The 13,456-nt window shown below is 40.5% G+C and overlaps 1 protein-coding gene across 1 annotated transcript in view; it reads right to left on the bottom strand.

Moving 5' to 3' along the window:
• TNIP3 (TNFAIP3 interacting protein 3) overlaps positions 1 to 12,890 on the bottom strand; it is a 51,867-nt gene extending 38,977 nt beyond the window's left edge. The window contains exons 1-2 of the mRNA XM_052814545.1: positions 12,816 to 12,890; positions 3,392 to 3,524 (exon numbers count right to left, since the gene is read on the bottom strand). Coding sequence (XP_052670505.1) covers positions 3,392 to 3,524; positions 12,816 to 12,823 — 141 coding nt within the window. The 5' untranslated portion in view covers positions 12,824 to 12,890. The remainder of the gene's footprint in view (positions 1 to 3,391; positions 3,525 to 12,815) is intronic.
• Between the last annotated feature and the right edge of the window lie 566 nt (positions 12,891 to 13,456).

The following is a 13,456-nucleotide window of genomic DNA, read 5'->3' on the forward strand; positions in this document are numbered from 1 at the left end:
ACAGAAAAATATGTGCAGATGCAAATGTGTGCCTTAATATGTGGGAACCAGATAAAATTAGAGCAAGATATGGTTTCAAAGTAAGTAAAACAGCACAGGCTTCTTTATCCACTGTTTTCTACCATCGTTAATGAGACTAACCGTAAGGGCATGGCTACTCAAGTACCTAAGCATTTGCAAACTCAGGCCTGATGATGAAAATCCCAGTTTCATGGAACAATAGTTGGATGATAATTTGTAACTGTAGCAAACAGGCTATTTTGAGATTTACAACATAGGTGTTGCAAGTACAGATAGCCCTCAAATGAAATTTTTTTCTTTCTTGCTTCACTCCCAAAACAGTTTAGGTGCTTGAAAGTTTATTGGGTTTTTTCTACCAATTGATCCCATAAAATACATTATCTCTGTCAACTTTACTTCATGTTGACACACAGCTAATTATTTTAGTTGCTATTCTTCCCTTCCCATTTGATACTTTTATCCGCCCTCACCTCTCCCAGAAAACATCCTTCTGGTGTGTAAAATTTTGATGAAGCCCTAAACATACTGAAAACACTCTGCATGAGTACTTTTTAGTAATATTTGTATTTTGATGCGTAATATTTAGTCTAGCTTATTCCAGTTGAATGTAATCAGCTGTATACTTAAATTTGAAAAAGGAAGCTGCTTTTTTGTGGTAAGAAATATGTTTCTTCAATTTCTTATATTAAAATAGCAAATTGCTTGATCCTCTTGGCCTTCAGTTTCCCCCTTTGTAGAAGACTGAACAAGGAACCCTTTCCTTCCTGAGGCACCTTTTGAGGACAGGCATTTTCATAGACTACGGCCTCTGCAGGACTGGAGTTTGCAATCCTTCTCGTTCACATACACTCCTGCTCCACATGGCAGCAATAAGTGATGTTACAGAAGACAGGGGGAATAGATAAGTAGATGTGAATTAGAAATTACCAATTGTTCTAATCAGTAAAAGATTTCATCATATGTTTCCCCTTTTTGATCAATGGCTCTAGCAAAAGTAAACACATGTTATTAAACTGAGATGAGCTAAAATCAGTGTAAAATAATGATGCCACACTAATGTCTCACCTCTCATTTCAGCTTAACACTTAAAAAAAACCAGACAGTTTGCTCACCTCGACAAACTACATATAGGGACACAGGCACTCAAGTCCCTTATATACCAATGAACCATATCTGGGTGTCAGGGACCCGAGTACACCAACAGGCTCTAATTGCTGTGACCTGCCTGTAAGGATGTTTCTCTGTAATCTCCTCCCTCCCTTCCCTCTCCTAGAGTGGGGAACATAGCATCATGACAAGCTGCAATTAAAGTACTACAGATAAAGGAATCATAGGCTGAAGGGTGTGCTGATAATTAGTTTATTCTGCAGACCTACGTTTTCTCTCTCTCTCAAATATTTGCCTTTAAAACCCCAATAATATTACATACTTTCATGGAAAAAAATCCTGATGAGACAGGGAATTTGTTTACAGACATTTCCAGATAACAGACTCAAAAGCAATTTAAGCTCAGAAGGAAATGCCATTTTGCAGCGTGCAATTCATACTCTTCACTCCAGGAAAAAAAAAGTTACATAATAAAAATTACTTGCTGGTTCTGCCAAATAGCTTCCTGATGAATGACCAACACTATAGGGAAGAGTACACTTTTGTTATATTATTAACTTTTTCCTAATTCCTAAATACAGAATTTTCCCCTCATTTTAAGTCTAAATCAGCATTTCGTTTCACAAACTAACATTTTCTGTTTTTTTTTAAAAATACTATTTTATAACCTTTGTTATTGAAAGCAAAGTAGGTTTGTTAAAAATATTACCTCCTTTTCCAAAACACACAATCCAATACATGTACTCCTAGCATCTTATACTGAGGTTGTTGGAGCTTATCATCACAACTGTCAAGCTGTCACTCACTTGAAGTCCAAGTCAATAACCAGCCAAGTGAAAAACTGTTTGACTTAAAAGTATAAATAAAAAATAGCCAGTATATTTCTAGTTAAACCTTTCTGCTTTAACCTATGAAAACCACACACACATCTTTCACAGGCAAACAAATGCTATAAATGGAAAAAGCATAAAAGCACTACAGATGAAACACTGCCACAGTATTCTGTGTGAAGTGCTGAAGCACTCCATGGTAACAGTTGAGGTGAGCACATCCTTTCTTTTTCCTCCCCACACCCACAAATCCTTTCCTACATCTCCTTCTGTTGGAGGGAAGCTAACGTGGGGGGAACCAGGTGTTTCCACAGACCATTCGTGGCTTGCTGTTCTGCCCTGTACTTTCATAGCTCAATGATACCTGATTCTGAAGACTTCTGTTTCACTGTGTTCATCCCTCCCCTGGGGCCGGGAATCCCCATTCCTCCCTTTGGCTTCTCTCTCACTGTTTCTAATCCCACCAGTCTGACCCTGGGACATCTCCTTAGGCTCAGCTCAGCTCCATGTCCCGAGGTCATGAGTCATTTTGATGATAGCAGTTTACATGTGAAAGGAACTATGTGTAATTTCGGATTTCATAGAAGAGTCATCTCTCCTTTACCTCCACATCAATTTCCTGCATCACGCCTTGGGGCGCAGCCTTCAGAGGTTTCCTTCCCCCCACCCCCTGCGCCCCACAGCACAGTCACACAGGCAGGTAAGTGTGTCATCCCTTGCAGGTGGATGGCATTCATGGCTTAATCACTCCTCTCCTCCACACCTCTCACTCCTCCCTTTCCCAGTTTGCAGAAAACAAGTTTCCTTTTGTCCTCCTACTGCACGATAAAAAGCAGCTTGCTATTTTAGGGGAGAGGAGGGAAACCGAGAGGGAAACCTAGAACAAGTTTCTGTCAGGCTTGTTAACTGCTGCTTCACTGCAAGCAAAGATGACCATCTTAGCAGGTGGCTTACAATTTTCTGTTTGTAATACCACAGAGTGTGGATTTGAATCATCATTTTTCTTCTTCTTTCTTCCTATTTATCTAAAAGCCTTTCTGACACTCCCAAAGATCTTTGTCCCCCACTCCTCTGCTCAGCCTCAGTTAAAACAGAACTACCAAACGCAACAACCTAAAGAAATGTCACTGCTCTTGGGATATACAGTTTTGTGGATTTGTGTTATCCAAAAGGCATAGCTGGCTGCAGAGGGTGGCACTTTGGATAATCAGTGGGTTTAGCTGACCTTTTAAAGCACTATAAAACATATCTTCTTACTCAGTCTTCCTCATCACAGAAAGTAGCCATATCAGAAAAAAAAAAAAAAAAGTGTAGCAAGTTCATTGCATCATTTCAGAAATCAAAAAGTTTCATGCATAATCAAGTCACCCAGGGAACATCCCCTGAAAGTTCTTTCCTGGCAGATAAACATTGCAAAAGCAGACTGCATTTACCTTAAGGGAACATGAAGTTCTCTGAGGGTTCGGACTCTCTTGGGCAATAGGTTTAGGGTCCTCGCATGACTGATAAGTGTTGTTCTTCTCTATCAGGTTCCTTATTTCAACATCAAGCTCTTTACTTTCACACCTGCTTAGAAAGAAATAGCAACATTAAACTTTACACCAAAACTTGAAGCGCAGAGGAGGTAAATTTGTCAGCTGTCTTCTGAATGTGACAGCACAGACAGCAGAGCTAGTCCTGCACCGAGCTCCTGCTACCTTCCTTCCTGGTACGCAATCAGAGAGCACTAGAGCTGTGTCACACAGGCAATCTCTAAGTACTTTGTGGCCGAAATTCATTTAAAATATTTAAGCAAGCAGTCTTTATGCATTTTACTTCCTTGTGTCTACAAAATCCAAGTCAACCCTTTTGGGGGTTATAGGAAGACTGTCATGTGCCCTCAACCCCAGCCACCCACCTGCAGTTTCAAGAATTTTATGTTCAACTTTAACAAAAATGCAATCAAAATGGTTAAATTGGTTTTGGACTCCAAAACTAGGTGCTCAGTTCACAAAGTTTTTTGATGGCACATTTTGTTTTCTGTAACACTTTGTAATAGATACCTGACATGCATTTTCAGTTATTTTTTTCCTGAATGTTCCTTCTAAAAACATTCATATCTTGTAAAAATTGCTCTGTTGTGAACACTAAAATGATAGTTGTTTGGTGGGAAAATTCTTTCAGTCTCTCTGTTAAGGACACACAGGACTTCACATGCACTTAAAGGCTTGCTCCAAATTTGCAGAACTAACTAGCAATTACAGTTGATTCACTTGATACACAATAATGGTGGAATGTGAATTTCAGAGAATGAACCAAGACGTAATTAAAACAAACCCCCGAAAGTCCTAGACCAACCCAAGGTTTCAAGAAATACTCATCTCTTTCGCAAGCTCAGACCTTCATCCCCTAATCATCTTAAACCAACTCTAAATATAAGTAATGCACGACCAGAAAGCAAACTGCAAGGCTCAAAAGTATTACCAACCTGTTATAGCAAGATTACTTCTTGATTTAGGCAGAAAATACTAAATTCTTCATTTCAACTACCAGAAAAACTGAAAGCAGTAAGAATTTATCAGTTATACTTATTGCAGTTTAGACAGGCAATCCACAGGGATCACGCTGCAGGTTCTGAGGAAACTCCTGAAGGGCAATTGATAAAATTATCCAATAAACAAACCCATCTATCTTAATCATAAGAGTAAATAAGAGTGGCAAATTTCGTGCTGATAGCATAAAATGATTAATTTTATTCTCAATATTTACAAGACAGAGACTATAACAGAAATGTATTTTCATTAAGCATGAATACAAAATCATTTGCAGAGGTACTACAATAAAATACTAACAGTAGCAAATAAGGGCAAGTAAAACTCGGATGCTTTTTTTTGACTTGCTGCCTAGTAGTTGGACAAGCTGGAGTTTCATGGCAGTTTCAGAGCTGCCATGAAGCCTTCCTGCACCAAGAAAAAGTTTAATGGCAGAAACAAGATATTTGGATGTGTTTCGAGAGCTAGACCTATGGCATAGGGAAATAGGACCTTTACACAAGGAAGCAAGACCAGAGTTTTTTAGCGCTGGAAGGTCCTGAAACACTAGAAGACATCACATGATTTTTCTTCTCTGCAGAAAGATATTTCTTCGTACTAACTTTTTGCCTTTTTTTTTTTTTAAACCAATATAGCAACTAGTGCCAGTTCAAAGGAACAGATTACCCAACTGAAGAGGGTATTGTCTTTTGTTAGACCACTTCAACTGGCCATAACTCCCTTTCAAAGCCATGTCAATTAAGAGAAAGACCTTCTCGATGCACATTTTCATGAACCTCATGGCGGTGCAGCAGGCTGCAGCTGCTCTGAAGGCTCGTGGCAGTTTTCAAAGCCTCAGCTGTGCGTGGGTGGCAGGTGAGCCCCAGCAGCACAGGCCCTACATGGCAGCTCCTGAAGAAACTACAGAAGGAAAACAACAAAACTTCGCGAAAGAAATCCAGCCCTTTTCTGTCTCGCTAAATATTGCAAAATCCTGAATAGACCAGTGCAAGTGGCACTTTTTCTTTTTTAAGCAATTCTGTGCTAAGGTTCCTGGACAGTAAGTTCTCAGGCAGCAGCATGACCAAGTGCTCTGCCTTCATTTTTTAATCAGCTACATAATGCAAACTTTGCAACATAAGTAGCAACACCCCTTTTCTCTCAAGTGCACTTCCCTGGAAAACAGCATCTTCAGCTCATTTGCACTCCCATGCTTTACCCAGCCTGAGACTGCTTTGCAAGACAGAACTGGATACACACTGTGCAGACCACTCAGTGCTTTTGAGGATGCTCGGAAGAATTGAAGAGCCACAGCATGGAAGCAGTCGCTCATGGTGCAGTTTTAGGAAAAGTGCATGAAATTGTATCTACATAGTGAGGGAGAAATTACTGCTGCAGCCTCCTTAGAGCCCCTAGAAACATGGCAAAAGGAACGGAGAGGTTAAGTAAAGCGAGGTGAAACGTTACTAAGCAGCACTGAGGGATTTCGGACAGAGCTGCTAAAACCACAGGCCAATATTTTCAGACTGAGCTTTCAAAACCTCAGGTTTTTACCTGTGCTTAGGCAACCAACCAAAGGCAGGCTAGTTGCTCTCCTCTTTCCTTGCTCCACACACCTCCTGTGTGAGATCAGTAGAGCAACCAGCTTACCACTTAGCCGAGAGAAAAAACTCTGGCCTACAAGTGGCTTCTAGTAAAGGGTATTTTGCACATTGCCCAGGGTTGCAGTCAGACATCCTGCTCAAGCTGCAGCAAAGCCAGCCGGAGTCTAACTCCTCTACAGCCCCAGCCACTTTCCACTTTCACTGCCTCTCTACTGCAAATTACCATCCCCAACTGCCAGCACAACCCACTCACCCGGCTTGGTCAAAGTAGTCAGGGTTTCTTAAACACTTTTAAGCTAAATAAAGCAGCTTAGACTAAAACAGCTGTTCAAAATAAAGAAGCAATGGCTAGGTGCAGTCCTGAGGACAGTAAAAGATGGGCAGCAATCTCTGGCAGGAGTGCAGCAGCAAGTATTTAGGCAGGCTGCACTCCTCTCTGCTGCTGGTTCAGCCACAGCAGGAGAAGATATGTGACCACAGCCTCCCGAGATCAGAGCGTGAATCAAGCTGGGAAATGCCCCATAAAGATGGTGGGTTGGCTTTAAATATTTCTTTTCAGTCAGGAGGCGCTCATTCCTCTGCTCTCCTCCCCACACTTTGTCTGACACTGTGGCTGTAAATGATGTTCACTCTGGCTGCTCCTACCCTGTTTCTTCGCATTCTCCTTTCAAGGCTTAGTAGTACCCGGGCAGGAGCAGGAACCAGCTGTGCATGGGTAAAAGAAAGGGAACTGCAAAAGACTCAAATCCCTACAAACTGACTGCTGCTCTGTAATACTCGTGCATTTCGACATCATCACGAAAGTCAGAAAATTACTTCATTGACTGGATTTCTCAGTGCATCTGGTTTTCCCTCAGTTTTTAGACTAAGGTCTTCTGACCAGAAGCTATTACTCTGTTTATCTGTATTTTAATATTAGCCATTTTAATAATTGGAAGGATATATTTATTGTGATGTAAAACGTTAATCATATCTGGTGTATAGATCCATTTTACAGTCTGGACTCTCAGAGCACACAGATTATCTGAGTGCTTGAATAAATCTTCAAGATACTGGTGATTAGGAGCTATCCCACGGCAAGACAGTTCTTGATGATTACCTGAGCTTCCCCTGGTGAGCTCTAGAGGGCACACAGCATTTAGCGTCTGCAAAAAGCAAATTTTTTCAAAACTACTTCTGGTTTTGTGAAGTTCGCAGGTACATTTCTGCACCATTAATACCCTTACTGTTCTACGCTGTTACCAACATTTTGTAAAATTAGGTATTTCCGGTTTTAATAATTAAATTATGCAAATAGGCAATCTGGCAGAAAAAAAATCAGAAAAATGAAATCCATTCAAATTTGGGAGATACAGTATTAAAAGCATTTCATGTGCTCATATGGGACAAAGTATACCCATGCTATGTGCAAAATCTTTCTAAAGCATATGAAGATATAAAAAAATACGCAACTCATCCTACTTACATAGCCAATAAAAGATTAGAATATTAACTCCTCTTTGTAAACTTTGAGTTAGTTGCTAGATTTCCTTTTCTGGGAAAATTAAGACATTTCACATGGAAGCAGAACCTACAGACGTAATGAAGGAAGCTGGTCTCCCAGCATTAAGTTTTAGCAGCTTGCGGGAAAAGGAGAAAGCCCAACCTTACTCATAATTTCCATGTCATACCTGAAAAGTAGTAGCCAATATCCTTCTACCCATGTCCTCCAAGAATAAGAAATTAGGTCTGTTCTCTTTGGTTTGCAAGTTGCCACATTCATGCAGGATTTCACTACTAGAGACTAACTGTGCACCACATTAAAGATATTTTCATTTCTTCCACATATTCACCTAGATGCCTTTAAATTGGTTTTCACTTTTTGCTCTATGGTACATCTTAGCGCCATTTCAATTTCTAGGCTCTACTGGCTTTTTGTAATTAATTATTTATAAATGGTTGCATAATTTTTACAGCAAATCAGTTTTTCAGCTGGGAGCCAGAACAAAAATTGCACCCAGCACATGCTTTGTATGTGAATAGGACTGAAATTCCAACGCAGATCAATGCCACCCAGCTAAATAAACAGTGCTGGTCTGTCTGTCCTCACAGGGTTAGGCAGTGAAGCGCTGGCTGCATATGCACAGGGAATTTTATTAAATCATGCATGTAACTGAGCCAGAGCAAAACCTATATTTGGCCCAAAACTAAAGCCAGAATATGACGGCACCAGAAAGGAAGCGTGAGATGTGGACACACCGGCAGCTTCTAATAGCGTCAAGGGCATTCCTTGCAATCCATCTTTTCCTGGTCAGGAGCAGAAGCAGAAGACAGAACAACTCCCACTAATACATGTTTTCATAATGGAACAGCAACCCATTCAAGCTCCTGATGGCCTGCCCCATGCTCTTTTGATGAGCCACATGCTTTGGGCTTGTGGCAGCACAGACTGATGGCCAAGAAATACATGTTTATCAAATAGCCAGGTACAAGCCCCATGCAGAGTCCCAGCTCTGCAGCTGGTAGGTACCATTTGTGAGCTCTTGGGTCTCCCTGGTTTTCACTGGAAACTGGCATTATTACTTACTAATAGAAGTTATGTGGCAACAATGGACATACCTACAACATGTCCCAGAGCATTTATTGCAAAATGTTAATACCAAAGGCATATAACTCTATTTGAAATAATAATTTCAAGGCTGGTGTGCTGGGGTCATGCTCCTGTGATTGGTGAAAGCACAAATACACACCATAAACAATTGTGGAAAAAAGGTTTTAAGCCAGGATTTACAGCCAGACGCCAACACCACGGAGTCATATTTTGACGGGAAATGAATTCCAGAGTCTAGGGGTTAAACACATGCTTCATCCCCTTGGGTGGGCATTTGGGATGTAGGATTCTTGCTTGGCTAAGCCTAAGGAGCAGATCCGCAGAAAGAAATAAATTTCTGCATTTGAATTATGGAGGATGAACCAGTTCGGATAAATTAAAAAACATGGCAAATTTCAAGGCAAACTGTTTCAGCTAATATTTCCCCTATTTATGATAACACACTTCATTTCAGAAAAAGGCCTTTAGAATATGGGAGAGAATGAGACCTGGACGACAGAATATTTATCTAACTTGTACTAGAAATAGACTTAAAATAGGAATAAAATTAGGCATATAATTCTTAAAAATGACAGTTTGTCTGTAGAACTAGCCTATTCTTTTATGTTCCATATGATTTTACAGGATTTTTGCTCTCTTTTAATTCAGTTTTGTAGAATTCTTAGATTTTTTTTTTTTCATGTAAATACATTGGGGTTTTTATATTAAAATCTTACCCAGTTAAGACTAAATGACAAAGGATTTCCGGTCCAATAAGCAATGGGAAGAACAAAAATTTGCCAAGAAAACAAAAAGACTTTTGTTACAGCAAAAATTTTTTGCAGTCTCATGAGCTCTTACAAGTTTAGTAGATTCTGAGCTGACAGAGAATAGTTACAATGTGGTGAAGCTCCCTAAGGATCAGTGGCGCTATTCCAGTACTCAACACCCAGTGAGCGGATCTCCACTCAGAGTTTAGGCTTGGAAATTTGAGCCAGATCTCTTGAAATTGAGCTCCACTAGTTCTACGTTCCACCTCACATGTACGACTATAAGAAAAAGTTTATTGGGCATAAAGCATACTGCACTGGTACAAATACAAAAAGAACACCTGCCTTTGATGATTATGAGGACATACTTAAAAAGAAAGTTAAAAAAAAAAAGCAACACATTATTTCAAGTTATTTCCAACTTAATTTTTTAACTCAAGTTTCACCAAAAAAATTCACCCAGTATTTCAAAACCATAGCTAGAAAGCCAGCCACCAGCAGCAGCTGACCTCCACCTAGCAGAACTGCATTGTCTTTGGAGTGAGATGTCCCAGATGTTGCGAAAAAAGTGCTGGCACTGGTGCTTGGGAGGTAAGTGTGAGATTAGAAATAATCTCACTCCAGTCCCAAGAAGAGAGCTCCATAAGGCAAGGTGTATGACAGGGGTTAAAACATGTACATACTGCAACTATAGCAGAGAAACCACTTAAACTTTCGCTCAAATCTGATGTAGCCAAAACATCTGCCTATCACCCCATAAACGTCCCTACACTTCTGTTCCCTTTACGACAAAGGAATGGAGCTTTTAAGGCACATTTAATAGCCAGCAGCTGTTTGGCTGTCAAATGCCACATCTGGAGAAGCTGTGTGCTGTTAATGTGAACAGAAACAATTATTCTTTAATACTTTTGCTTAATTTTAAGAATTACACAAGTCACAACAACAAAAGAGGTACATATTCTTAATGGAAACACATCTGGTTTCTCTGAAAATAAGCCAAAACACCAAAAAGACCCAGCAATTAAGTGAAGCCGCACCTATAATCTGTCCCATCTCAGTGAAGAGAGAAGTAAAGCTACTGATATACAGGCACTTAGCATCTCCCAGTCTTTGACTATTTCCCTCAACAAATACACAACATGCAAGAAGAGGACAACTAGCTGGTTTGCATTAAATGACACATTACTTATCACACGGTGCTGCTCCCCTTTGTGCCTGGAAGTTCCTGTCCTTTGGGACTGGGTTTCAATGCTGCCACCTCACTTCTGTATCCTATACAGCCTGTATGTCAGGAAAATAACATTATTCCCCTTTCACTTGGATCTTCTGCCTAATTATACTACCAAGACCATAACTGAATTTCTTTCTGACGGACAGCATTTGGGCTGAGCTCAAACGTCGGGAAAGCCAATTAAATTATTTTCACCAACTTTCTCGGGCTTTAAATGAGCCATGAGTGAGTTACAGATGACTGTCTCTCTGGAGAAGCAATAAACGGAGCACGGTCACCCAGACTCGTCACCCAGGACTCAAGTAGCTCCCTGTGGATTACTAGTGGAAATGGAACTAAAGTTTTGCCATGAAAATCAATCAAATGGAAAGGTTGGCCAAGCAGAGCCACCAAGTAGTATGTGCTTTCTGAGCAGATGAATTCCCCCACTGAAATGCCCACATGCAGAAAGCTGGTGGGAGATGGCAGGAAAGTGTTGAAAGAACTGAAAATTAAGAGTTAAAAAACAAGATGGGAGACAAATCTAGATGTTTTCAAGTGCCTGCTCTTTTTCTATGAAGACCAATAGCTAGAAAAGCTTGCACCCCTTTTAGGACACTCCACTAGCCTCAGCAGGCACCTTTTTGAAGTGGTCACCCTCCCACAGTGCTTTCTGGACTGGCTGCTCACCCACAGATATAGCTTGAGCACCACAAGTTTATCTGGATCTTACACATACTCATTTCTGTAGAAAGCTGTGATTCTGATGCAATTACATGGTTGGTATTTTTAACTAGTAATTTATACTACTCTTCTTTCCTTTCCTAAATCAGGCATCACCACAAACAGAGCAAGACTTACGCACTGCCCATTTTGCCTCCTAGTTCAGCCTTGGCCAGGACGCGGATGCGTCACCAACACCTTACCGACCTGGGCTCAAAGTTGGGCTGCACCCTTGGAGGAAAACTAGTCCATGATTCATTCAGGTCAGTGCCTCCCACGCGGACCTGAGATACTTTCAGTGATCTACTAACAGCGCAAGCAGAATAAACAGATGAATACCATTTGGAAATGCAGCCAAGAAATTTAACATACAGTAGCTGATGGAGGACAAACAACTCTGTTAAGTCAAGCCAACTTCTTGCCTGTGGTAGCTGTTAGGGAGCCAAGCCAAAAGGCAGAGGAAGCTCACTGCACGGCTGTCTGCATCACAGGTCCAGGGCTTGAACCGCCAGCGACTGGCATCCGGTTTCACCAGGGATGCCGTCGCCAGACGGGAACCTGGCACCCTCCTCCCTTTACAGAGACAGGTTGGAGTCAAACTACACTGGCAGCAGCTCACAATGTCTTGAATAAATGGGAAATCCCAGTCCGCAAGGGATTTCAAACCCAGTTATTTCACAATAAACTAACCCGGGGAAAAAATGCTTCTTACAGGAAGAAAGAAGGGTAGGGTATTATTTCTTAAGCTTCTCCAAACATTCTACAGTTACCTTAAAACAATTTTCTTTTTATCTCTCAAATCCACACACTATACTTAATAGTTTTTAAAGCTACCTTTTAATCATTTCTCAGCTACCTTGATTTTTTTTATCTTGCTGAATACAGCAGTATTCACTGCAACAGTCAGCACTATTAATTTTCTTAAAGCTCCTTATTAATCACTTACAGTCTTAGAAAGGGGCTGCCATCATCACAGCCTCGTTAGAGGCTGTAGCCATAATGTGACCTCTTTATCTCTATAACCTACAGTAAAACCTCTTTTACTGCCATTATCAGTAGAACTAATATTAGTTTGTGAAGAAGCAGGTGCCCAAAAAGGTTGTGAAATCTTCATACACACCCAGACAGGCCCTGAGTAACCTGACCTAACAAGCCCTGCTTGGAGCAGAAGGTTGGTCCGGATAACCTCCAGAGGCCCCTTTCAACCTACACTATTCTCTATGATTTTTTTGTTCTCAGTACAGAAAATTTCCATGTTTCACTTATTTAAACAGAACTGATACAGATCTCCACAAGACAGATTAAAGCAGGAAAAAAAAAAAAAAACATTAACCTGGGTCTCTGGAAGATGAATTGATTGACATATACAGGAAACACTCAATAATATATATTTCCAATAATGTAATGTAAATTACTTTTAAAAAAAAAAAATAAAAGAAATTTCTCCACATAAAATTAAGATAGTTAATACCTTTCCATCTCAACACACTGATGGGGGCACAATTCTAGATGATTCTGTGCATCTTTATTCTTCCTTTTGAGCTGCTCGCAGTGAATCTATTAGAAACAGGGAGGAAAAAAAAACAGACTTAAAGGGGAAATAAAAAGATTAACAATCTAGGAAGAAAAATTTCAGTACATGATTACAATGAGAAGAGATAACCACGTCTTCGCTGCATTTGTTTTCCTCTTCATGTACCATTGTCCTGGTTTCAGCTAGGCTAGAGTTAATTGTCTTCCTAGTAGCTGGTATAGTGCTATGTTTTTGAGTTTGGTATGAGAATAATGTTGATAACACTGATGTTTTCAGTTGTTGCTAAGTAACTATTAGTCTAAAGTCAAGGATTTTTCAGCTTCTCATGCCCAGCCAGCAAGAAGGCTGGAGGGGCACAAGAAGTTGGAAGGGGACACAGCCAGGGCAGCTGACCCAAACTGGCCAAAGGGATATTCCGTACCACATGACGTCACATCTAGTATATAAACTGGGGGGAGCGGGGGGGTCGCCGCTCGGGGACTAACTGGGCATCAGTTGGCGGGCGGTGAGCGATTGCATTGTGCATCATTTGTATATTCCAGTCCTTTTATTATTACTATTGTCATTTTATTAGTGTT

The sequence above is a fragment of the Harpia harpyja genome, chromosome 2 (assembly GCF_026419915.1).
Source record: "Harpia harpyja isolate bHarHar1 chromosome 2, bHarHar1 primary haplotype, whole genome shotgun sequence".
NCBI lineage: Eukaryota > Metazoa > Chordata > Aves > Accipitriformes > Accipitridae > Harpia > Harpia harpyja.